We start from the raw sequence: 27,064 nt of genomic DNA on the forward strand, positions 1-27,064 counted from the left end.
TATAAAAAAATGCGTGTAAGCAAAAATTTACTCTTTCTTACTTGACATACACCAATATTTTACAAGTAGAAGATTCATATTGATTATCTATTTATTATTTTTTTTAAAGAAAAGTCATTCGGGATGCTTTAAAAGCCTCACTTGCCGTGACACATCCTCGCATGAATGTGTGGTTCTTTAATTTTTTTTTTGCTATATTTGTTATTTGATTTTAATACGCTAGTATATGGATGCGACATCAAATAGCAATGATCACTTTAAACATCTTTCAAAATAGTTTGAACCGACGTAACCACCACGCATTGCTTTTTGAACGTGTTGTTCGAACACTCTTCGTGCATTCTGTAACTCCTCTGCTGCTTCTTTGTTAAGAGGATCTTCTGGGTTGGGTTCCTAAAAAAAACAAAACGCAAAAATTCACGTCACAAAGAAACAAACAACACATACTTGATAATAATTCTTAGATAACCGTACCAAGAAGAGATATTGCAAGCCATAGACGACAGAATTGACAGTGAGAACGGGTTTCCAGTCTTCACGGAGAATATTTAAACATACATTTCCTTCCAAATCAATGTTTGGGTGATAAACGGCAGTCTCACATTTTACTTTAGGTGGCTCGTGAGGATAGTTGGGACCTACCTGAAATTGTACAATTGAAAAGTTACTATTTTTGCACATTTAAATTGTTTATAATCAATAATAAGTAAACATCATTGCTTACTTTAAAACTAAAAACAAATCTGCCTCCTCTGTAGAATCCTTCATCGGGACAGATGATAAGTTTGAAATTTAAAAGATCGTCGGGATCTGGAAATTCTATGTTGCACGTTTTTGGGAGATTCAACTCATTCAAATCTGTAAATAAAATTAATAAAAGATCAGAATCAAAATATACATATGTATGACTTTTTAGATATTGTTGCAGTTTTAAATAAAAAAAAAAACTATTTATTCTACCCACAAAATATAAGCAAGATTAAAGCAAAACATATCAAATATCAAAAGTATTATGTTGGAATTAGGATTTCAATAATAATCAAAGTTTTTCACACTCAAAACCGTTTCTAGTTGAGACTCACAACATTCATAGAAATACATAAAACTGATAGTAGGCAGTTTTGTTTAAACTGAGAGTAGTGATCCAACTTCATCAACGTTATAAATATTCATAAAATAGTAATGTAGAATAACATTTTTGTATAGCACTTTATCAACCAAACCATAGTTCAATATATTGTTTTATCGATGAATAATTTCATTACCTTAGATAGGCAACGTACAAAGATTTTTTTATATTACACATTTTGTCTAAAGAAATTACTAAAAAAAGATGCCATCACCCAAGCTAAAAATTTTCAACCTTTTCAATATCCTTTTGTTTGGATGATATTTTTCTAACAATTGTGCTGATATGTATATTCAAAATTAGCAGACACCCAGAATTACCTATTGTTGGCATAAAACGAAAACCGACCAAAGATATGAACCATTGTATTAATATTTTAACAATAGAAAATATTCTATCGTATGGGAAAAAAAATCAAAAAAACTTTTTCATCACTATATGTATTGTTTGTGCATATGTTACAGTTGAAGTGTATCTTCCAGTTGTAATATATTTTGACTGGTTGGAATATATTTCTAACCTGGTTATAGTTATAGTTGAATTGTATTTTCAGTTTTAATATATTTTTTTGTTGAAGTTGATTCATATGGCGAATTACATTCCAACTGGTCAAAATATATTACAACTGAAAATACACTTCAACTACAAGTTGGTAGCAGGTTAAATGGAGAGATTAGGTTTTCGTGAAAACGTCACTCGACTAGTAAATTGAGTTGGAAAGTCAGGTTTTTGTTTTGAACACATTCTTAGATCTATCGTAATACAGTAATCATTACATTTATTCGTAATACCCAGCAAATAATAACGCATTATTGATTTATGAAGCATTCGTAAAAAGATTAGAACCGCAAAAACTCAACTGTTATATTACAACTGGCGCACATTGTTGAAAGTGTATTTGCGCTTGTAGAGTTATGATTTACTAGTTGAATTGTATTCGAATATGAATGACCTAAAACGCCAGTTGGAATATACTACAACTGAAAATACACTTAGGCTTACATGTAAACACATACATACATGTAAAAGTATTAAATTATCTAATATATAATTTCGAAAGAGACTTAGTGTATATTTATTTATTTAAGATTAAGTTTGGACCATTGTGGCATTACAGGAGTCCCTAATGCGCCACAATGGTCGAGATATACAGAGAGATGTACATATGTAAATACAGAGAGATGTACAACTGTAAAATAGAAAATCATCAGTAGATCAGTAGCTATTAAAATAGATATAAGATGTATTGTGAACATAATTTTGTAATAATAAAAAGCATTTAAAAATCAAATCAAAATATACCAACTATCCTTGCAATACTTCTCAACCACGCATTCCGTTTCCAATCTCTCATTGCTATGCCGAGCATACAGTGTTTCATACTTTGAGCAGCTTTCTGGCAATCTCTGGATATCGATTCGTATTGATCAAAAAGCTTTGTTACAAATCATATGCAAATCTTCAAAATGTACTATTTATATACATCTCGGCACACTAATAGGTATTTTGTAATTTTCTACCTACCGATTAACTAAATGAAATGAGGTATAAGAAAATTACACTATTCCGTGCAATTTTTGAATGAATTTGTATAGAAGAAAACGAATCCCATTATAATGTATATACATATAAAACAGAGCAGTCCAATGTTTTAGTATTTGCGATATATCAATGTGCAGGGCAAAATAATAGTCTTTAATTTGTTGTTGACACTGTTCAGATTTGGCAATATTTTCAAGATTGGAATCAAAAAGATAATCGTAAACATAGGCTAAGATTATTATAATGTTCATATCAGATCGATCGTTTCTTATCAGAGTTTGCCAATCATTGTTGAACCGGTTCCTCAAAATTGGCAAAAAATCATCTTTCCTGTTGTCAACAAATCTTCTGTATTTATTGTGTGTATAATTTGTAAAAATTATGTACGAAATTTAAATCCATAGATATCTCAATGGATTAATTCTGTAATTAATTAATGAATTAATTATTACTTCGTGTTCTTCAGCTTCTGGAAATACAGAGATTTATTAATTGCGCAGGAAGGCGCATTGGGGTCTTCTTGTCAAGCCTTCCTTTTACATATATCCGTGTTAAAATAACATATCGGAAGAAGCAGAAGCAAGACATCAATTTTTGCTCCGCATCTTTCAGGATCGGATATTTAACCACATACATACATATACCTGGGTTCAAGCCGAGACGGGGGACCATTCGCTACTGTCAGTGGCCGTAAAAGAATATTGCAAGTGCCGAAGAAAACGGCTTGGTCGACAGTGCGCAATATTAAAGTGGCACCACGTATTAATTCTATCGGTAAATGTCTTTTAAATTTGAATAATGCGTACGAATATTGTATAGGCATGTATAATAAGCCGTTTTCTTCTGCACTGGAAATAGTTTTTTACACCCACACTCACACACAACAGCCATTGACAGCAGCGAGCAGTCCCAAGTCTCGGCTTTAACCTATATCTGATCATCAATGGCGTTGTTTCAGATATTGACAAGGCTTTCATATGTTTCACTTCGCTAATTTCAGATTGCATTTGTCAAAATAGGCACATTTAAACAACGGAGTTGGAAAACCAACCGAAATCAAACAATTGGGCAACCCTGGCATATACTACATAGGTTGTCAATAAGTTATTAACCATTAACCCTTTGAGGAGTACGGCCGTACGGGTACGTGCAAAGTAAAATGGCCCCGCCAGAGTACGACCGTACTCGTACACGTGCAAACTAAAATGGCCCCGCCAGAGTACGACCGTACTCGTACGGTTTGACACGTTCAATCACTCAAAATACTCTACCTCTCTCATTGTTCGACATATTTGCATCTCGTTTTTTTTCAAGTGTTGCTGAGATTTCTCTTTCACTCTTGTGTATGTATATTTTTGTATTCGAATAAAGAAACCAAATTTAACGAGGCGTGAAAGCCAGTTAAATTTTTATGACTGAACATGATGACAATTTTTTTTCTAAAGTAATATTTTCCACATGTAAAAACTATAAAATATGTTCCGAACGAATAACATTGAAACCTCTGACTAAATTTATTTCATTTGACCCTCATAAAAATAATTTAGCGTAAAATTATAGATTTATTTTCGAGAGAATTTGATTCGAGATGCAAGGCAAAACCCCACCGGGCAATAAATCAATCATATAATCGAGCGAAATATGTCAACTTTAAAACTTCCCACAAAATAAGAGTGTTCGCTCGGATTTTTCAAGTCAGTTGATTCCGAAAAAAAAAACTCACTCCTGAGACGTTTCTGGTGTTCAAATTAACTCACTACTCAAAAGGTTAAGATGAAAAAGTCAACAGTGAACAAGAGCATTTTTAAAAGTCATTCAGTAATGTTTTAAAGTAAGGTTTTCCCCATATGAAAATTGCACATAATGGCATTCGCAGTCCGATTTTGCAAACGTTGTCAGTTGAAGGATTGGAGTTGTAGTGCGAAGAAAGAGGACGCCGAATGACGTCATCAAAACAAAAGGCAGCTGATGATGCGTCACTGGCATTTGACGTGCGTACAAAGGGAAAGCACGTCACACGTCAACGAACCGAAATTGCGCACGAGGCTGTCACCGATGAGACAGCAAGACGTTCGACGAGGGGGGGAGGGTATGGTAGGGTAGGGGGGGATACCTTTGGTGATCCTGAGGTGAGCGGCCGAAGCCCTTTTGTGGTGGTTGTGTCTGGGCGCGCCTTCCTCCTCCTTCTGCTGCTTCAGCGAGAACAGTTTGATCATGACGAGGCTCTTCCAGGGAGTGTGACAGTTCAGTTGACAAGTGAGGTCCGAGCAGTGGCAGTGGCAGGGGTAGGGGTGGGGGGTGGGAGTGCGAGTTCGAGCTGGAGCCGCGCCTTCGACAGCGATTGGACGATCTTCAGAAGTGCAACTCCTCAAATCGTCGGCTGATGGTTGATGGCTGATCGTCCGCACTCTCTCCTGAAGCACTGCTCTGCACTCTCGCCTGTCGACTCTCCCTCCCCCTTCTCCCTTCTCACTTCTGGCTCTTGCCCCTGCCTTTGCCTTTGCCAGCACTCCCTCTCCTCGTCGAAGCACTCTTGCCAACCTAACTATTGCGCTGTGATTCTACCGCTATGTCCCATATGGATTTTCAATTTTATATTATCTCGTTCTATTGTGCATGCGGCGGTGTCGCCCTAATGGTTTCCATGGGTTTCCGGAAACTCGTTGTTAAACATTAGTAATCAAAAGTTTCTGGAAAGCCGTTGTTAGAAATCTAAATTCTCATATATTTTTTGTCAAAAGTGGTAAAAGCCGAGTTTACGGACGAGGCGGACCTTCTCGGCTTGCTTGCCGCTGGTAGCCGACCCGCTGCTGATGTCATTGGTTACGTCCACACTACCGATATTTGCGGATTTTTCCATAACCAGTTCCTAAATAGTGTGGCGGCTCGCTTATACGACATGGTCGAGTTTGGTTGCCTTCCTGCGAGTGGGGACCAACCCGGCTGGGTTCGGAGAGCCGCTACTCACTCTGTCTTCAGCTGTCATATAATAAACACGTGCATTAACATGCCAGTCGTCTCATTCGTTCATCCTCCATAATAGCAACCACAGGTTGCAATATGGGAACTGGATAGTGGCGGCTCGTCCAGTTCGGTGATTACTGGTCACAAATTACTCGTCATAAAGTCACTAAAATCTCCATAACGGAACATCTGGCAGCCGAAAAGTCCATCATACTAACGATAACTATCACAGTAACGAGAACTTGGGTGCCAAATATTGTGTATTCACGATTTTCGTGGCAAAAATTGTCTTTGTGACCACCCCAATGTGACGAATAGTCCAATTACCGGCTCGTCCATATGGGCTGCGGGCTTACAGTCCACCCAGTACCATAGATCTAGAATATACTAGATCCGCCCTCACGTGTTATACTTGTCTCCCTTTTGGCGCATGCAAAATACATGGCGCATGCACAGTTTCTCTTAGTAGGTAGGTAGGTACCGCTGCGTCGTAGGAAAAAAAAACCCAACTTCCCCGGTAGTTAAACCCCCCGCACCCCTCAGTTAGTGAAGACAAGATCTCCGACCAAAATAACACGTCTAGGCCCATCTAGTGTATTATACATCAATGCCCAGTACAGTACAAATTCATGCTATTTTTTTCGTCCACATAGGCTGCGGCTGCTGCAGACCTCCCAGTATAGTATAAGGGGGTTGAAGGTTTTGGACCGTTTCCCGGCCTATGGAAATTCAGTTGAATTTTGAAGAGGATCTTTATTACTCGATTAATACAGGTGTATTTGTATGTACAGCGAAGTAGGTAGAGGATTCACTGGAACGAGCTAGGTCGAGTTCGTGAAGCTCACTGGCATCTGGGGACGATGCACTGGTTTATAAAGGTGTTGCTTGAACAACGCGTAGCTGGGCTGGTGAGATCACGTTCTGGAAGATTCCGACGGGGTCGAGGTCTTCCTTTGTGTTCGATGTTTGATGCGTAGTTGCGTAGCTCCTTGGGATTTCCCGTGTACTCGTGATTGCGTATCTGGAGCGAGTCGAATCGCTTTTATGGGTAAGCTGGACGAAATATTTCGGCCACGGCTAACTTTCGTGTACGAGAAGAGGACGTGATGATGTCATTTGTACAGATTAAGTTCGATGAGGGAAATAGGTGATATCACAAGTCGTGCTATATCTCTACACGTTGTTAAAAATTAGTAATCAAAAGTTTCTGGAAAACCGTTGTTAGAAATCTAAATTCTCATATATTTTTTGTCAAAAGTGGTAAAAGCCGAGTTTACGGACGAGGCGGACCTTCTCGGCTTGCTTGCCACTGGTAGCCGACCTGCTGCTGCTGTCATTGGTTACGTCCACACTACCGATATTTGCGGATTTTTCCATAACCAGTTCCTAAATAGCAACCACAGGTTGCAATATGGAAACTGGACAGTGGCGGCTCGTCCATATGGGCTGCGGGGCTACAGTCCACCCAGTACCATAGATCCAGAATATACTAGATCCGCCCTCACGTGTTATACTTGTCTCCCTTTTGGCGCATGCAAAATACATGGCGCGTGCACAGTTTCTCTTAGTAGTTACCGCTGCGTCGTAGGGAAAAAACCCAACTTCCCCGGTAGTTAAACCCCCCGCACCCCTCAGTTAGTGAAGACAAGATCTCCGACCAAAATAACACGTCTGGGCCCATCTAGTGTATTATACATCAATGCCCAGTACAGTACAAATTCATGCTATTTTTTTCGTCCACATGGGCTGCGCGCTGCAGACCTTCCAGTATAGTACATATGCATGCTATTTTTATTTTCATTCGACCACTGGTTTGGTTAATGAGATACTACAGCCTGATTAATCTCTGCAGCCCCCCCCCCCCACTATGAATTCTCACAAGCCGCTACTGGAATTGGATATGGAAAAATTCCTAAATATCGGGTGTATCCATTGGCTACGTCCACACTACCAATATCTACACCCAATATTTACGAATTTTTCCATAACCAGTTCCTAAACAGCAACCATAGGTTGCAATATGGGAACTGGATATGGAAAATTCGAAAATATCGGGTGTAGATATCGATAGTGTGGACGTAGCCATTGGCTGCTGTGAATAAACACTCGCGCATCAACAAGCCAGTCGTCTCAATTGGGGCCGTCCACACACAAGATTACAACTAACGGTATTTACTGAATCTAGTAAATATCGTACGTTCGAACGCAATGCTCTCGTTCGATTCACGGTATTTACTAGACCTAGTAAATATCGTTAGTTGTATCTTGTGTGTGGACGGCGCCATTCGCCCTACCCCCATATATTTAAATATTAGCAAGTTAATTTGAATACACCCACACCGTCTACAGCTCTTTATACGGCTATTCGCTATAACTTATTGTGATTGTTCAGACTATGTCTGATGATCGGCTTTCGTGGCTTTACGACCCACGATTTGGCCGATATATTTTTGTGCTGGCCACCCTGAGACAGCGGTTGGCACACAAACTGACAGTTGTCAATAGCGGTTTGGCGCGTAAACACCCCGGGGTTTACGGGGCCCACCTCGCCACCGAAATCACCAGCTAGAGGCTGGTGAGGGTTGTGACGATACTTGGAGACCAGCTCCAGTATCCGTCCGGTGTGCACCAGAGGAAGCTTGGTCTGTCTTCGTCCAGAAGGCAGACAACTGAGCTACGCGTGGCTAACCTCAAAGGGCACGCGTGGTTACTTTGTTACTCCCCCCCCCTGTCCCCCCTGCTTGATCTCTGTATATATATATATATATATAAAATACAGTCACCATACAAACAGAATTACAACCTGTTTTCATTATTATACAATTTCCTCCCTTTTTCCACATCACGCATCCCACGCACATTACGAAGGAGAAAGGGACATAGCAGAGCAGCCGACATCAGCAGAGACCAGACCACCGACGACGAAGGAAGGCACCTTGAGGAAACCAGCCCCGCCCAAGCTTACCACTAGCTATCTCACAAAACCGACTTCCGGGGTGCTCTCGAGTTGAACATCCCTGGAGTCTGTACATTTTGGTCCTTCGAGCCGGATGTCTTCAGAGCTGGTCTTCCAACGTCGTCGAATCCAGGTTGGTCGTAATTAGCATTTTTCTGTTGTTGTTGCTATTTTTTTTGGTTGTCAACGTCCATTTTGTTTTTTCCCGCGTCCATTTTTTCCTTTGTTTGATTTCGTCGCATTTCAATAATGGCGTCTTTGAGTACGCTTAAAAATACGCGGAAAAGCATTCGCGCTCGGTTAACGAGAAACGCGAATCAATTGGGGGACGATCTGAGCATCTTCGAGCTCAGAATCAGGCTCGAAACAATCAGACCATTACTGTCTGAATTCGAAGCGATCCAAGCTCAGATAAACGAGCTGGATCAAGAAGAGGCGCAGGCCTCCGAATCCGTCGTGGACCTATTTGATAGGGAGCATATGGCCGCCTTCGTGCGATGCACCGAAGCAATCAATTTGCGTGAGCCGCAATCGAGCGCTTCACCGTTAGATGGCGCTAACCTCACAATGTCACCTGTACCGCAATCAAATTCGGCAATAAAATTGCCCCGTTTGGAGTTGCCCACCTTCGAAGGCAACGTCCAAAATTGGCCGCTTTTTTCACAACGCTTCTTGGCCGCTATGGCCGGCGAGAGTTCGCAAATCGCCCGGTTCCAATACTTACTAGGAAGCCTAAAAGGAGAGCCCCAACGTTTAGTTGACGGCTTGGAATTAGCTTCAAATTCATTTACGAGCGCGTGGTCCATTTTGGATCAACGCTATAACAACAAAAAAATTGTTGTTCAGTATCACCTTCAGGCATTGCTTGAAGCCGAGTCAGTCGTGAGCAACAATCACGTCAGTCTGCGTCGTCTCATAGATGATGCCAACATGCATGTACGTGCGCTCGTTAACTTGGGCGTCCGGGTCGAGACCTGGAACGAGATTCTGGTGATGTTTATCACCAGAAAACTCGACCGGAGTACACTTCTGCAATGGGAGCTTCAGACTCCCAAGTATGAAGACTGCACGTTTAGCAAAATAATGCATTTTCTAACGTGCCAGTGCCAATCGATGGCAAATGCCGACTTCGTCTTAAAAGGCGAGTCGAATCCTCGACCAAGAACCATTACGAATCCGAAGGCAGCAGTTCTGCATGTGAGGAGGGAACGCCCCTCCTGCATCAGTTGCAGCGGAAGTCATTCTCTGCTAGCCTGTCCATCATTCCGCCAAATGTGCGGTGATGAGCGTAGGTCGAACGCCATAAAACGTCGACTATGTCTCAACTGCTTGAGGCCAGGGCACATAGTTCACGCGTGCCAAACAAAGCAGAGATGCTTCAAATGCGGTCATGCCCATCACACCATGTTACATGACTCAACTCCATACCAAACTTCGCCTTCAAATAAGGCCAAACATTATCGGAGCCCCAAGAAATCAGAGAACGCCAAACCCGTAAAATCATCGTTGGTTTTACACTCGGTGAGACGCGTATCGCCTTCTCACGCCCGAACTGTCCTGTTATCCACCGTGGAAGTACAAGTTCGCGGCGGAGATGGGCGTTCGCACAAGGTTCGAGCATTGTTAGATAACGGCTCCGAACTCAACCTCATCTCTGAAGACTTAAGAAGGCGACTCGCCTTAAAGTCGAAAAGGATGGACGTCAACCTGGTAGGAATAGGTTCAAATAGGACGTCCATTACTAGTGGCGCGGTAATTCGAATTCTACCGCGCATCCCCAATCAGGGCTCCAGTGTTGATCTCGATTGCGCAATCATGCCCGAGATCGCGAATCAACTTCCATCGCGCAACGTGTCCGAGATTCGGAGCCATTTGCCGCTTCATCTCCCCCTTGCTGATCCGTCATTCGATATTCCCGGTACAGTGGATATGGTGATAGGCAGCGACGCCTATCATGCGATGTTACGCAATGGCAAACGTACCATTTTAGTTCCCTCCAAGTCACGCGGTGACAGAGGAAGACGCATCGCGATGATGAATACAGCTTTCGGCTGGATATTGGGCGGCTCTCTAGAAGCGCCCACAGTTTCAAGCGATTCTCGGAATTGCCATCACACAACGGGTCGTGATCCGTTATCTTGTTTTGGCGCGAGACGTCCAGTCAAGACAGTTACGCGTCCCCTGGACGAATCGCGTATTTACGCGGAACGAAGATTCGGCTTGCCGAAGCGCAATGTACCCGCGCCCTTTAACCCTCACATCTTTCGACCTTCCCAACCCAGCTCCCATAACTCCTGGCCAGTTCCTAGTTGGCGCACCACTAGTTGCGCAACAGCAGGAGGATCTGGTCGATCAACCCGGAGCGAGGGTGCTACCACACCAGCACATGCAGCAGCGGCCCCTGGCAGACAGGGGCACAGGAGTAGGTCCTACTACTCCTCCATCAGCAACACCAAGCGAGCAGTCCGGCGAGTAGCTCGACTGCCAGTCGAGCAGCACTCAGTGAATTTGTGCAACGGTGTGGCGAACGTTCAAAACGTCCCACATTAAAGTTGGCGTCTTTAATTTGTGTTGTGATTTAGTTAAATGTGTTTCCATTTAGTTTTTTTTGTCTCTTGTTTGTTGATTGGTGTTGGTAATGGAGCTATCAATGCATATGGGACATGTAACGGCTTAACAATATTGTTACCTAGCACTGGTGTTGGTTGTTTGTTTGTTTGTTTGTTTGTTTGTTTACCTTGTTGGTTGTTTCTTGCGGGCTTAGTCAGCTGTTAATGTGCAGCCGGACGATTGACGGTGGACGAACCTTTGTTTTGATTACTGATTGTGTATTGTTTATGTCTTTTTTGTTGGGTTCTTTTGTTATCTCATTTGTCATGCTTCATTAGTCTCTTGATTAATTCATTTGTTTTGGAATTCGATCCTCTGGATTCCAACGGGGGGAGTATGTTCAGACTATGTCTGATGATCGGCTTTCGTGGCTTTACGACCCACGATTTGGCCGATATATTTTTGTGCTGGCCACCCTGAGACAGCGGTTGGCACACAAACTGACAGTTGTCAATAGCGGTTTGGCGCGTAAACACCCCGGGGTTTACGGGGCCCACCTCGCCACCGAAATCACCAGCTAGAGGCTGGTGAGGGTTGTGACGATACTTGGAGACCAGCTCCAGTATCCGTCCGGTGTGCACCAGAGGAAGCTTGGTCTGTCTTCGTCCAGAAGGCAGACAACTGAGCTACGCGTGGCTAACCTCAAAGGGCACGCGTGGTTACTTTGTTACTCCCCCCCCCTGTCCCCCCTGCTTGATCTCTGTATATATATATGTAGGAATGATTTTTAAACGAGCCGTAATTGTGGTTGGTCAAACTGCAAGGGATAAAGTATGAGTGTGGTATGCATGGGAAAGACCGGATGCGTGTTGTTATGGTCACTTGTTGGAGGACAAGCCCGAAGAGCGTGTACAATAAATAGTTCTGACTTAATCTGCGCGTTTCACTTGGAATCCTTCACATCCGGATCCTATATTTGGGGGCTTTGTCCGGGATGCCCGAAGACATTCCAGTGACAGCCAGAAGCGGTCAGACGACGACGCGGAGTTTTGACAGTTGAGGTTAGGACGCGCGCGCGATGACGAGATCGCGTACGAGCTTAAAGGCGAAGCCCGTGACGTCGGTGACGTCACGTCAGCGAACACGCCACACGACGATGATGATATCCACGACGACGCCAGTGGCAACGACGACGAGGGAGATACCACAGTTCAATTTCCGAGATCTGGAGGTTGGTTTCGGTCTGCCGAAATATAACGGCAGAAATAGCCCTATTGCAGTGTGGATTGAGCGCCTCGAAGAAAACGCGCAAATCCTCGGCTGGACGGAGACACAACAGTTGGTGTATGGGCGGATGCTGTGTGAAGGAACTGCCAAGGACTTCTTGGACTCGGAAACGGGCATCGTCACGTGGGCGATACTTAAGGAACGATTGACCAGAGAGTTTGGCCATCAGTTGAATAGTGCGGACGTGCACAGAGAACTGAGGTTAGAAAAAAAGGGAAAAGCGGAAGACATTTTAAGCTACATTTACAGGATGAAGGGGATTGCAGCCAAGTGTAGTTTTATTGAGGAAGAGGCGATTATCGCGTACATAATTGGTGGACTTGGGTTTGATAAGTATGAAAAAATGACGCTGAGCGGGGCCGGTACAATCCAGGAGCTGAAGACGCGAGTTACGCAGTGCGAGAAAATTAGAGAGGACGACGAACCCAGGGTGGCGGGGCCCGTAAGAAACCGAGAAAGAGAGAGACCACAATGTTACAATTGCGGAGGACGTGGACACTTATCAGCCGACTGCAGATTCAAGAAAAGAGGAACCCGCTGCTTCAATTGCAACGAGTTTGGGCACATATCAGCTCAATGTAACAGCACCAAAACAAAGACTGTCTTGACAATACAAGAAGAAATAAGAAAAGAAGTCAGTATTCCAACACAAGAGGACGATGCGAACATGGCTGATGGAGATGTAAACATGGCCAATGTAAGTGTGAACAGTGATGGTTTGCACAGAAAAAGACCTTTGCAGCAACGGGCTTCACGAGAGATGTCTGCTCAAAGAGAACTCATTGTTTCCAATGATGAAGAGGACGATGCGAACATGGCTGATGGAGGTGTGAACCTGGCTGATGGAAGTATGGACGGTGATGGTTTGCAAAGAGGAAGACTTTGGGACTACGGAGACATACCGTCTTCAAATACAGATCAACCACCCGATGATCAATTTAGAAAAGGATCTAAGGATTATAGTCATTTGAAGAATTCTGAAGATGAGAATAAAGAAGAGGAGAAACATAAAGACAAAGAGAAAGATATGGCTAAATCACAAGAAGGATTAAGAGACCCAGTCAAAATTTCAACACCGAAGGACACTGTATTCACTTTCAAGCTCGGTCGTAGTCGGATTGATGTTAATTCAATGGAAAAGAAAATAGAACCATGGATTGAGAAAAGACTTACTGGATGTATCAGTGAGCTAGAACCAATATGTGTTGACTTCATTTATGGTAAATTACTAGCAGAATATCTGTGGGGTGACGGCAGATTCCTCGGACAGTCACAGAGAATCGCCGAGGGCATTGGATAGAATTTAAGTTGCACCGATGGAAGTGAAGTGTGCGTTTGTGAATTAGAGAATAAGTGAAATACCTGGAGGGTTTTTAGTTAAGCCTTACTTGTAATTTGATGATTGAAAAGTGTAATGTTTTATTGCTTATTCTAGTATTTTTTGGGAAGTGCTTGGTACATTGAATCATGTTTTAATGTGGTTACATGCTTAGAAGAATATAAGATAACTGTATTGAAATGTAATTCTAGTAATGTTTTAAAATGTGATTGTTTCTGGTGTAAAGATTTAACCTGTCATTGTAAAGGTATTGATTTTAATGTTTTATTGCTAATTCTAGTAATGTTATAAAATGTGATATTTCCGATGTAAAGATTTAACCTGTCATTGTAAAGGTATTGATTTTAATGTTTTATTGCTAATTCTAGTAATGTTTTAAAATGTGATTGTTTCCGGGGTAAAAATTTAACTTGTCATTGTAAAGGTTGTGATACCTTTCTGTTTTGTATTGCTTGTAATAATTTTACATAGTAATTGTGATACCTTTCTGTTTTGTATTGCTTGAAATAATTTTAAATTGTAATTGTGATGATTTATGTGTAACTTTAATTGTGATGATTTATGTGTAACTTTATTGAAGATTGAATTGTGTTGAAATGAAAAATTGATTTGTAGTGAAATGTGTAACGATTAATTTGTTATAATTGTAATTGTTATGTAAATTGTAAAATGATTGATGTATAAGTGTATTGAAATGTAGTTGTGATGATGATTGTAATTGTGATGTAAATTGTAATTGTGACAATTGAAAGCATGTTTAGAAGAATACAAGATGATTTTATGGAATGGAAGATGAAACATTGTTGAGGATGATAGAGGAAATGTTTTAAAAGAATGTGAGATGAAACATTGTTGAGGATGATAGAGGAAATGTTTTAAAAGAATGTAAGATGATATATTGTATAGAGTAGAAGATGAAATGTAAAAGAATGTGAGATGAAATGCTGTAAAAATATAAAAGACAGAATGTCATCCGAGGGCGAATGACAGTCAGGAATGACCGAAATGTAGGAATGATTTTTAAACGAGCCGTAATTGTGGTTGGTCAAACTGCAAGGGATAAAGTATGAGTGTGGTATGCATGGGAAAGACCGGATGCGTGTTGTTATGGTCACTTGTTGGAGGACAAGCCCGAAGAGCGTGTACAATAAATAGTTCTGACTTAATCTGCGCGTTTCACTTGGAATCCTTCACATCCGGATCCTATATATATATATATATATAAAATACAGTCACCATACAAACAGAATTACAACCTGTTTTCATTATTATACAATTTCCTCCCTTTTTCCACATCACGCATCCCACGCACATTACGAAGGAGAAAGGGACATAGCAGAGCAGCCGACATCAGCAGAGACCAGACCACCGACGACGAAGGAAGGCACCTTGAGGAAACCAGCCCCGCCCAAGCTTACCACTAGCTATCTCACAAAACCGACTTCCGGGGTGCTCTCGAGTTGAACATCCCTGGAGTCTGTACAGTGATCATATACATAATTAAAATGTCGAAGAATATTTCCTGCAAAATAGAGGGCGGAAACTAAAGTACCACAAAACTACCACTACAAAGAGTTTTAGATAAGATATGCTCTACACATTTTGAATTGGACCATAAAATAAAACCAAGATAACTCGTTTACCCATAAACACAATCTTGTGAAACAGAAAATCTGTAATACACGAAGAAAGCTACTTGAATGCGACAACTGTTCAAAGGCATTTAATAGGAAAAATGATATGCGTGTACACTTGAGTATTCATACAAACCACATAAATGTGAAATTTGTTTAAAATCATTTAGTAGGAAAAATAGCCTTCGGACACATATGAGACGCCAATCTGGAGGGAAACAGTTCAAATGTGATATTTGTTCAAAATCATTACGTAGAAAGTATGAACTTGGCTTACATATAAATATTCATACTGGGGTAAAACCACACAAATGTGACATTTGTTCAAAATCATTCCTAAGAAAACATGAACTTGGTGCACATATGAATATTCATACTAGGGCTATGGATTCCTCCCCTTTGTGATTGGGATTCCTCCCATCTAATCTTAGTGCCTTCCCTCCCCACCGTCTTTATTTCATAAAATAATACAAATATTCTTACGATTTTCAAATGCTTTTTATTATTACTAAATTATGTTCACAATCATAGATATAGAAAATAATGGCAAAAGCTCGATCATTGTCTTCCACTTCATCTACTTGGTTTTCAACAAATATATTTTCCACCATTGAATTCGAAGTAGATGATTTGTTAATATCTGAGATATTGTTTATAGACCTCAATGGTCTATAAAATTCCTTTTTTGAAGCACTTTCACCCAAGGCTAATATACCAGATGAATACCTGTCTTCTATGGTATTATAGGAGATGAACGAATGATACGACTGGCATGTTGATGCACGTGCTTTTATTATGGAAGCCGAAGGCGGAGTGAGTAGCAACTCTGAAACACGGGTGAGTTGGTCCCAACTCGCAGGAAGGTGACCGAACTCGACCATGTCATATAGCGAGCCGCCACAGTATCATCTGTTGATTTATTTAAATATAGCGAGTAAACACTTGCTTGGTGTTTACAAATAGTGCCCAAATATCCTTTTTCACATGCACAATACATGTGAGATAAATTCACGTTATACATTTTACCGGGAATTGTTTCACTTGGTACGTATATATCTGACTATCCATTTCGACAATCATTTCTTTTTTTAAATATTTGGCTTTATCATAATCAAATTGCAAATAAATTTTGCTTTTATTTATCCTGTCATGTATATCTCTCCATATCAGTGCAAATGGAGTGCATTTAGTCCTTTTTAAGTCTTCGTTTGTGACATTTATCTCCATTTTCACATTTACCCGATCTGTTTTTTTTTTTTAATAATTCGCAACTTCTATCTTTTGAACCATCTGCTACATATTATTTTCTGTTTATGTTTGTATTTTACTTATCAGTAAAATACAAACTTTTTAATTTTAGTTGTAGATAATGGTCATAAATAGTATCATATTTAAGATTTAGAGTAGAAAGAAGCAAGGCTTTGACAGCTCGTGATGTTTGCGCGTAGTTTTGTTTTAAGGTTATGTTTCACGACGCGAAAACGTATATTATTTCAAACTAATCAATATGTCACATCTTCACCGGTTGACTTGGCCCAAGCTAATGAACAAAAAAGTACTAAAGAAACGTTACAAAGCAAAATAGACAAATATTCTACTAAAATACGATATAACACTATTACACATGGAACGCATTACAGCTATTTGCTTGAAAGGCATGAAAGAAGGAGAAATAAAGCACAAGAAAGGATACTAAGAACTAAACAACAATCGGAAGAACCGTTACCTTTATCTTTGACTTGTCTACCAGATTTCAAAGATGCAGATTTAATCAACGAACAATACAAATACGACACAGAATGCGACGAACCGCCAAAAGAAAAACGACCTTTTCAGCTCCCGTTCGGTAACCATAAAAAGTATTTCAACGAGAATCAGAAAGAAAACGTCAATGGAGATTCGGTGGCAGATCCCAAAGGAAAACATTGGATGACCGACTACGATAGCTTCGATGACGCGAAAATATCGAAAGACGTCAAAATACGAAACCGAAATGATGAAGATGACCTGGCCGACGAATACGAATCGTGGAGAATGGACTACGGAACTCCTGATCCGACCTTCCCTGCCAGTAAGATATCGTGTAACGGTTGCGGAGCTATATTGCACTGCATCGACACAATGCTACCGGGCTATCTACCGAGCGAATTATTCAAAGGTCGACGAACTCAAGACTTGATGAAGATGGCATGCCAACGATGTCACTTTTTGAAAGAGTACAATATAGCATTGAATGTGAGCGTCTCTCCCGAGGAATATCCAAAGATCATAGCGAAATTGAAGCCGGAAAGAGCGCTCGTACTGTTAGTCGTAGACATATTAGACTTTCCGAATTCGATTTGGCCCGACATAATAGATATCATTGGATATAAGAGACCCGTAATCGTCGTCGGAAATAAGGTTCGACTCGTAAAATCAAAGGCCGTGTATAAATTTTTCAATATTTATTGTATTTTATTTTTATTTTTTCAGGTTGATCTGTTGCCGCCGGATGCACCCGGGTACTTACAATACATTTCGATGTGTCTGAAGCATGAGGTTTCAAAAACGGCCGTTCGAGGGGCGAATATCAAAGACGTCGCACTCATATCGGCCAAAACGGGCTTCGGCATTGAAGATTTGATTACAAAATTGCATAATATATGGCAATATAAAGGCGATGTGTATATCGTAGGGTGTACAAACGTCGGCAAGAGCACTCTATTCAATGCATTCCTTCAATCGGACTATTGTAAAGTCGCTGCGTGCGACCTCTTGGATAGAGCGACGGTAAGTCAATGGCCTGGTACTACTCTGAACTTGCTCAAGTTTCCGATACTCCGTCCGTCCGATTGGAAGATATACATGAGACAGAAACGGTTGAAAGAACAGATGCGGAACCTTCGGGCTGAAAAGAAACTCAGAAGTCTATCGACTGGAAATCCGAATGTCAATTTATTGGGTTACGTCGGTAGAACTTTCGCCAATGCCGATAACATGAGAGATATTGAAGGAGATCCGTTTTCGTATCAGATGAGCTCCGGTTTTTCAGTTTCCGGCTCGAATAGGGGGATCAATGAATACTCTGAAGAATACCGTCATAGTAAGTGGTGTTATGATACTCCCGGCGTCGTACATCCGGAGCAGATTCTATCGATACTGACGCTTGAGGAATTGAAGTTGGCTTTGCCAAAGTCGGTGCTGGTACCTCGCACTTTTTTTATGCATGCTAATATGACGCTGTTCGTTGCCGGATTGGGAAGATTGGATTTGTTGGAAAAGGAAGAGAAGGTTTGCTTTACAGTATTTGCGTCGGAAGAATTGCCGATTACGGTGTGCGATACAGACGAAGCTGATGAGATGTACTCGGAGTTTGTAGGCACTGAATTGTTTGGCGTTCCGATCGGAGACGATGAGAGATTGAGTAAATTTCCAAAGTTGAAAAGTGGCGCTGAAATCGATATGATCGGAGAAGGTGAGAACATTTGCTTGGGCGATATCACTCTGTCCTCGGCTGGATGGGTTTCGGTATCCGGAAGTAAAGGAAGCCAGATCAGAGTGCTTCCTTGGACTCCCGACGGAAGAGGGATTTGCTTACGAAGACCAGCGCTTTTACCGAACGCCGTCACTTTGAAGGGAAAGCGGATGAAAGATTCTCCTGCTTACAATGTAATAGATATACAAATATAGATAATATGTATACATTGAAAATTTTTGTACATAAAATATACTATTGAATAAGAATGAATGCATTTGTTTTATTTTTTTTGCAATTTAATAATAAACAAATGAATACAATTAATTTTATAAGTTAAATATTTTATTGATAAATTTACAAAATCTCACTTCATTATAATGTTAAGACGCATAATACATACAATACAATACCGCAAAGATAAAATATATATCTTGTAACTTAAATTATAGTATAATTGGACGGTTACGTTGCATAATTTCAATATAAAATTATATATACACAAACAACACTAATGAATTATCATTATTTTAACGTTATAGTCTAATTAATTGTCAATTTTACGAGATTCATTCCGTCATACTTGAACAATATTGAAAAGTTCGCATGAAAACATGAATATTATTTTAGATTTTTTAGCCCATATGATATTTAGAACGTGAAGCGAATTATGCTTTGGTATATTTGGACACGGTTTCAACAAAATAATCCAACTCGTACGAGTAATATCTTAACCACCGTAACTTAGCATCATAAATATGCAGGTGTTTCTTCGAATTGTACAAAAATCAAAATGGTTTGGATCCTTTTCGGAGTTTGACATCCATTCATTGATGCTCGACGAGTGTATCAGTACGTGTTTTATACATTTGTAAGTAACATTACGTTATGAAAATTGGAGAGATTATGCACGGTTAAAATTTTAAGATTTTCACAGCCATTCTCCGGTTTTAATACGCATGTTACAATGATGATGGTTTGAGTAGGTTGAATTGAAAGTTACATCGCACTGACTTGCTAATCCTATAAAAATAGTTAACAATATAAAAATATGTAACTACTATCTATGATATAATAATAAAAATGTACCCAGAGATAAAATATTTTCAAAATAAATTACTATAATTTACAAAATAGTGCAAATATGTACAATATTAATATAATACAGTCATATGTAGATGTGATAATTTATTGCGATCGATAAATGCACCATTTGGTATATAATTATTACATCACACAAAAAAATATAGATCAAGTAAAAAAGACAAGGACGAGGAAAATATTTTCACAATACACAGGATAGATTTTTGGCTAATATTGAAATTTTATAATACTTTTATCAAATGCAAGGCACGAAAAGACCGATTTTACTCGTCAAATATAATACTTAGCAAGATATGTAATACAGTTGTATTTTCATTATGTGATTATATATACAAGAGGCACCATCGTTATATATGTATTTTACTCATGATTTAGAATGATTACGCTTTTCCCTTATATATTCAATACAAATATACAAGCATAATTATGTATTTTAAATAAATTGACTAATAAACTTACACGGTAATTACTTTTATGATACACTAAGATTCATCTCGAGACATTATAGGAAATATACTACATATATATTGGTTAAAAATTGCTGAAGGCACAATATAAAAAAAAAAGTATGATTACATACATATTCACTCAATTACATGCATATTTACAACTTAAAATAGTCACATATAATATAAAAGTCACTGTATTTATTCCAGTTATAAAATTATTTCAAATCCTATTTATATTTACAATAAAAAATCATACAGTTTTAAACACACAAAATCATAACTGTACTTTTTTTTAAGCAATCGTCATCGACAAAGAACCACGAATCAAATAAAAGCATATTTAATTCAATACGTTGATATAATCGAGTTGACGATTATACTTTTATATAAAACTGATATTTTATATTTGATTAAATGATAATTCTAATAAATTCATATTAAACATTAATAAAATCGTTCATATATATATATATACAATATTAAAAACTGATAAATTCGAATTCATAAAAAAAAAAATTAAAACTGACACACTTTCCTATATAATAAATATATAGACAGCCTTCTTTTAGGAATGTCAAATAAGTAACATTGCTAAATACTTAAACGAAAATATAAATTCGTGAATAATATACTACAGAGATAAATGGAATGTAACAGCTCGTTCATACTATATATACATCAATTGGCACCCGAGTCAAAAAGATTCATTCAATATACATACATGCCGAAGCATTCAAAGAGCACAAAAGCGACATGTTCATTGTACATATTATGTACATACGTTATCTACCATTTCAAAATATTTATGGAATTGCTTATATTGACAAAACTTTTAATTCAACATGAATGTTTTCAGTATCTTTTGAATTAATTCGTCATAAAATACGCGTTTTTCAATACATTCTAACATACATATATCACTTTTGTGTTCTGAGCACGCAACATACATACATACGTGCAAGCTTTAGAAGTAGGATATATGCATGTACATCGGTATAACAACACTGAGCAACAAAAAATCACGTTTTTGAATTACCAGAGCGGAGACTAACCAATCTGTACTAAATTTGACCCACTGAATTCGAATATGATAATGATTTTTGTTGGTTGGTGATCGTTTACGAGATACGAGTATTTAAAAAATGCGCGATTTTTACATTTTTTTGGCTTTTGCGGTCTTTAACTCAAAATCTAGTATTGCTGTGCTCAAAGTGAGTATTGGGATCAATAGTCAGATATTTTTCCTATTGATTGTGATATTTCATTGCTTTAAAATACTTATAATTAATTTTCTAGCGAATTTTAAAAGTCAAATATATATTTTTTTATGAATTTTTTTCCGTGCTATTTTTCATTTATTTGGCAAATTTTTTATCTCACCACGTTTATAAGGATTGGTTTTCTATATCAATATTTTTCTTTTTGATCAAAACGTACTAACTCAAGCGGTAATTGCAATTTAAATGCTTTCGTTGTGTATACGGTTGTAACGCGAAATGTGTTGGGTGCAAGCGAGATGGCATGTAGTCCGACCGCTGTACTTTAGATTGCGGAGCACAGCAATACTAGATTTTGAGTTAAAGACCGCAAAAGCCAAAAAACTGTATATCACAATCAATAGGAAAAAACATCTGACTATTGATTCCAATACTCACTTTGAGCACAGCAATACTAGATTTTGAGTTAAATCGCGCATTTTTTTAAACGATCATATCTCGTAAACGATCACCAACCAACAAAAATCATTATCATATTCGAATTCAGTGGGTCAAAGTTAGTAAAGATTGGTTAGTCTCCGCGCTGGTAATTTTTTTTGTTGCTCAGTGTAATCGATGAACAATGAACAACAAAACAAATCTTGAAATCTGAAGATGAGCTTGGATATGTGTACACACGTTGGTTGTGGATCCTTCAATGAATGCACAATTTCATGCATACGATTCCCTATAATACAAAAAATAATACACAGGCGTTTCTTTGGTGATGGTTGAACGTACCCTTAATTAATCTAAAACATATATTTAAATTTGTATCGGTCCTATTTCATTTATTGCACTTAATTATTAAATGAGTCTCTCTTCGGGTGGCGGTTTCAACACACTGTCCAACATTTCCAAACGCGGGTTGCGATACTCTTGGCCTGACGGACTGTACGTGCCGCGGGTTGCACGCTTGCTACGAGCCAGCATGCAAGCTGCGACGAGTGCAATACCACCTAGAGCGCACAGTCCACCGACTATTCCACCTACGATGATTCCGACAGGAGCACCTTCGCCCGCCGCAGCCGTGATCAACTAGAAAAAGCATATTAAACATATAAAAGCTGAACTTTTCATAAGTAATATTTCTAATCATAAGGAAATATAGTCGTTATTTGACGCTCTGACAGTTGGTTGTTGGGTGGTATTTTTATTTTTTATTTTAATACATACATCATATGTGCCATGAAAGAAATTAAACCAAGGCCACACATATATGGTTAGATTATTCTAGTACATATATACCAGCAGCATGGCTTGGTGGTTGGGCTTTTGCCTAGCGCCAAGAGGTTGCTGGGTTCGATCCGGTGAGTTGACCTCGATTGAAAAGAATTTATTATGAAATGCTGCTGGTCAGACATGGATATTTGTGACTCCAAGTCGATCGTTTCCAATCAGAGTTTGCCAATTTTTCTGATTTCGTTGTTGAAACGGTTCCTCCATTAAATTGGCTAAAAACCCGTCTTACCCACTATGTCACCACTATTTGATTATGATGGTGGCACGACAAATCAGCGCAAACCAACTTAGCGCCGACCTTTCGGCGGAGACAACTCAGCGGATGACAATTCAGCGCATGGACTATTCAGCGCAAAATCAATTTTTTCAATAAGTTTCAAATGCGTTTTCAAAAATAATTACTGTATTGAAATTTTCGGTCATATCTACATGATAATTTCATAAATGCGAATAAATTTATTTGATACTCTTTGTGCCCGGTTTAGAAACCCTGCTTAAAAATAAATTTATGCGGCCTTAGTTGAGAAACCCTGCTTGCGTAATATTTCAAGGCACAAAGAGTATCAAATAAATTTATTCGCATTTATGAAATTATCATGTAGATATGACCGAAAATTTCAATACAGTCATTATTTTTGAAAACGCATTTGAAACTTATTGAAAAAATTGATTTTGCGCTGAATAGTCCATGCGCTGAATTGTCATCCGCTGAGTTGTCGTTGCGCTGAGTTGTCTGCGCCGATTATGATTTATGTGCAAGTTTAAAAAAAAAACCATAGATGTCTCGTTAATTTCAAGTTTTTCAAGACTTTCAAGACATAAAAATGCTCCATTCTTTGTAATTGGCCAGGTTTACCTGTTATGCCTTCCTGATATATGTATATGTATGTAAATAAATAAATATACAAAGAATACAATAGAGACATCTATGGATAATCAAATTTTTTTTTGATATACAGCAAATTTGCTAGAAAACAGTATGTAGGTAGCATTTTATAAGATTCAACAAATTTGAGATGCTAATAAATTGAATTTCAGAAAAACTGATGGGGAGGATACTGCTTTATTGAAACCGTCATAATGATTAAGCAAGAAAAATCGGAAAATTCTAGCAGAAGACGGTCGATCTGTGTTTTTTTATAACGACAAGATCTCGCCAGCAGCGTATTTGAACCCACAACCTCTCTACTCCAACAGTGCATTGCGCTGTGGCTATATAATTATCAGCTTATCTGTTAAATATCGATTATGAAATTATAATGAGTGAAAATGTTGCAAATTCGCTTACCGGGTCTGTGCAGTTCTTGCCGCCCCAGCCGCCGATACATTCGCATTCGTAATCTTGCACTATGGTGCATTTTGGTATGCACTTGCCACCGTTTTCACACAGGCCTCTGTACTCATCCGAGGTGTCTTTCGTTATATCGCTGTGTTTATCATCTATGATTTCAGTTATCGAACATGGATCCAAGAGAGAGCAGTTGTTGCCGCATTTTCCAAATTCACAGCGACACCTATAAATGTACAAAACAGGTATGATTAGTAATGCCAGGATATTCCACCCACCAGACTTTCGAGTAGGAACACTGGGACATATTTTTGGATGAAAATATTATCTAAATAAAAACATATTGTTCAAAAAGATAAAAAGTGCATGAAATTATAATATTTAAATGTGTGCATGTTTAATTAATACTCACATATAAGAGCCATTGGTATTAACACACGTCCCGTTACTACCGCAAGATATACTCCAGCTTTTGCACTCGTCGATATCTTCCTCACAGTGCACACCAGTATAACCTGACAAACACACAACAGTCACAATGAGCACAATTGTAAAAAAAAACCGTCTTGCGAGATACATGATAAAAAGCCCCGAGAAACAGGAACGATTCTCGAGAATGTGAACACATCACTGAGATTAATTATTGTACAGTTGACACACAGCGTTATCTTATCTCCGATAGATGCTCGACATCTCTATGCTATGATAATGCGAGCAGTTATCGAACAATTTTACCTGTGTTGTGACAGTCGCAGGTGTAACTGGCTATTCCGTCGATGCACCGACCGCCGTTCAGACAGGGGGATCCAGTGCCGGCGATCTTGCACTCGTCAATGTTCACTTCGCAGAATTTGCCGCTGAAACCTGGCGGGCATTTGCAGATCGGCGGCTGAAATCGTTGGGATGAACGTTAAAATAAATAAAAAAAAGGAGATCTTATGTGAGGTTTTGAGAGCAAATTGTAAACGTACCACTTCCGGAACTGATTCACATACGCCGCCGTTGACGCACGGTCTCATTTTACAATATGGATCATCACAGAATACTCCTTCATAGCCAGGCATACAAGTGCATGTGAAGTTATTGTTGGTAATTGGATCTGTAATGTGTAAAAGGTTCAGTAAGAAATTTTTCATTTTTGTTAGCCCATTTGATTACACTGTTCGACAAATGACGCCTTTTTTTTGGTTCAGAGACGAGATATGATTTTTCTTATAGATATATGTGTTTTTTAAATCACGCGATTTTTCTATGTCTTGGTGTTGTTAGGTTGATGTCTCAAAATACTTCATATTTTGACTATTCTTGTGGATTAATAACAAAAATTCTATTGATAACTGCCTTACCTTAATAAAATAAACGAATATTTGTTATTAATCCACAAGAATAGTCGAAATATGATTTTTCAAAGTGGAATTTTTACAGATAATTTAATATATTATCCCTATTAATTCAATTCAGATTCGTGTAAATACGAGTAAATACTAGTACGAGCTTTTTGCTCGCAATTTTACCGATTTAAAGTTCAGCACACTTCCAATTAACCCTTTTAAACGAAAACAAAAAATATTGTGGTCAGAACACTATCCCAATAAACATGTTTCAATAGAAAAAACTCAATATAAAATAGTACTAACAGCGGGACTTTTGATTAGAACTGGACGACTACTTAGAGAGATTTGAAAGCTGAAAAGTACTACAAATGGAAGATAAAATACCCGAATATTGATTCCAATATTCAATTTGAGATTCCAATATTCATTTCGACCGAACAACACCAATATATAGAAAAAACGCGCGATTTCAAAAACACATATATTTCCGAATCTCGAGCCAATCAACATTTTTTATCACCAGATTCGTTTTTACTGGGCATAGATCTATAAGAAAAGTTATATCTCGCCTCTGAACCATTTTTGTGTTGAACAGTGTTATAGGGCTATCCTGGTTCAGTTTCATTGTGAATTATTCTGTTAATAAAAATCAGATATAAGCTTAATGAGTTTGGTGTCGATGTCAAACATTTTTTAAAAATGTAAATGATGTATATATTAATTGAACAAATTTAAAAACGAAGTGCATTCTTTAACGATTGGTCTTTTTTGTTTTAGAGAAATGAATCACATTATTGAAAAATATAATATCGTTGTATTAAAAGATATCATAGATAAGCGATATGTGTTTATTGTTTTTGCACAGTCAATATGAGCGAATTAATGAAATTGACAGGTATTTATTTTAAGTCTACACAAAGGTCTTATTAGATAAAGGTATTGTATATGTATAACAGGTGTGTAAACATAATGTATAGTATAATTCACGAAATTTGTTTGTAAAGTCGATATCTCATTGGTTGATAAACGCTAAGCCAATGAGCAAACCAGAAATATCAACCAATCAGCGATCATTGCGCGCTACAAACTTTCGTTGACAAACTATATGTATATACTTTGGTTGATACAAACAAAAGGCTTTGTTTGCAAAGTCAATGGTTCATTGGTTGATCAATTTTCTCTGAAATTATAAATAGTGGCACCTTTCAATCTGTTGGTGACTGAGAAGTTGGACGATGCTCTCCATTGAAGGTTAATGAATATTCATGTATTTTTGCATACCCATCTCTATTTTTTTAGCTGTCGATTTTACTTAATTATTCTTTTATATAATTATACCGAATGTATATTTTACAGTTGAAGTGTATCTTCCAGTTGTAATATATTTCATACAATTGAGACGTATCGTCGCCATTGTTCAACAGACGTGATGTCACATAAACGAGGTTTCATTATGATTCCACAAAAAACTAATTTTTACTGGTATAATATTCATTTTAAGCAAATTGAATAGATGGCATTCAACTCTCAGTAATA

General features: G+C 38.6%; 4 protein-coding genes across 6 annotated transcripts in view; 2 read left to right on the forward strand and 2 right to left on the reverse strand.

Annotated features, from left to right (window-relative positions):
* The window catches only part of LOC143909790 (uncharacterized), a 743,449-nt gene that overhangs the window by 542,268 nt on the left and 174,117 nt on the right, over window positions 1-27,064 (forward strand). The window lies entirely within an intron of this gene.
* On the reverse strand, window positions 106-5,242 carry UbcE2M (NEDD8-conjugating enzyme UbcE2M). The gene is made up of 4 exons (XM_077426962.1): window positions 4,785-5,242; window positions 725-858; window positions 475-642; window positions 106-393 (listed from the first exon to the last, which is right to left on the reverse strand). The coding sequence occupies exons 1-4, from the start codon at window positions 4,885-4,887 to the stop codon at window positions 253-255; spliced, it is 546 nt and encodes a 181-aa protein (XP_077283088.1). The 5' UTR covers window positions 4,888-5,242; the 3' UTR covers window positions 106-252.
* On the forward strand, window positions 16,783-19,187 carry LOC143909799 (nitric oxide-associated protein 1). Its single transcript, XM_077427995.1, has 2 exons — window positions 16,783-17,801; window positions 17,874-19,187. Exons 1-2 carry the CDS (start codon window positions 16,836-16,838, stop codon window positions 19,068-19,070), a joined length of 2,163 nt encoding a protein of 720 aa, XP_077284121.1. The 5' UTR covers window positions 16,783-16,835; the 3' UTR covers window positions 19,071-19,187.
* crb (cell polarity complex component crumbs) overlaps window positions 21,594-27,064 on the reverse strand; it is a 53,636-nt gene continuing 48,165 nt past the window's right edge. For both annotated transcript variants that reach the window (XM_077427961.1, XM_077427960.1), the window contains exons 36-41: window positions 25,166-25,293; window positions 24,930-25,083; window positions 24,607-24,709; window positions 24,195-24,420; window positions 22,081-22,702; window positions 21,594-21,973 (exon numbers count right to left, since the gene is read on the reverse strand). In XM_077427961.1, coding sequence (XP_077284087.1) covers window positions 22,472-22,702; window positions 24,195-24,420; window positions 24,607-24,709; window positions 24,930-25,083; window positions 25,166-25,293 — 842 coding nt within the window. In that variant the 3' untranslated portion in view covers window positions 21,594-21,973; window positions 22,081-22,471. The remainder of the gene's footprint in view (window positions 21,974-22,080; window positions 22,703-24,194; window positions 24,421-24,606; window positions 24,710-24,929; window positions 25,084-25,165; window positions 25,294-27,064) is intronic.

The sequence above is a fragment of the Arctopsyche grandis genome, chromosome 3 (genome assembly GCF_051622035.1).
Source record: "Arctopsyche grandis isolate Sample6627 chromosome 3, ASM5162203v2, whole genome shotgun sequence".
Taxonomy (NCBI): domain Eukaryota; kingdom Metazoa; phylum Arthropoda; class Insecta; order Trichoptera; family Hydropsychidae; genus Arctopsyche; species Arctopsyche grandis.

What these genes read in the sequence shown, in the direction of transcription:
- LOC143909799 (XM_077427995.1), top strand. Translation starts at nt 16,836, where the DNA reads ATGTTTGCGCGTAGTTTTGTTTTAAGGTTATGTTTCACGACGCGAAAA. An exon ending in TAATCGTCGTCGGAAATAAG is followed by an intron (nt 17,802 to 17,873) that starts GTTCGACTCGTA and finishes TTATTTTTTCAG; the next exon opens with GTTGATCTGTTGCCGCCGGA.
- UbcE2M (XM_077426962.1), bottom strand. Translation starts at nt 4,887, where the DNA reads ATGATCAAACTGTTCTCGCTGAAGCAGCAGAAGGAGGAGGAAGGCGCG. An exon ending in TCACCTCAGGATCACCAAAG is followed by an intron (nt 859 to 4,784) that starts GTATCCCCCCCT and finishes TTTTATTTACAG; the next exon opens with ATTTGAATGAGTTGAATCTC. An exon ending in GATTTGTTTTTAGTTTTAAA is followed by an intron (nt 643 to 724) that starts GTAAGCAATGAT and finishes GTACAATTTCAG; the next exon opens with GTAGGTCCCAACTATCCTCA.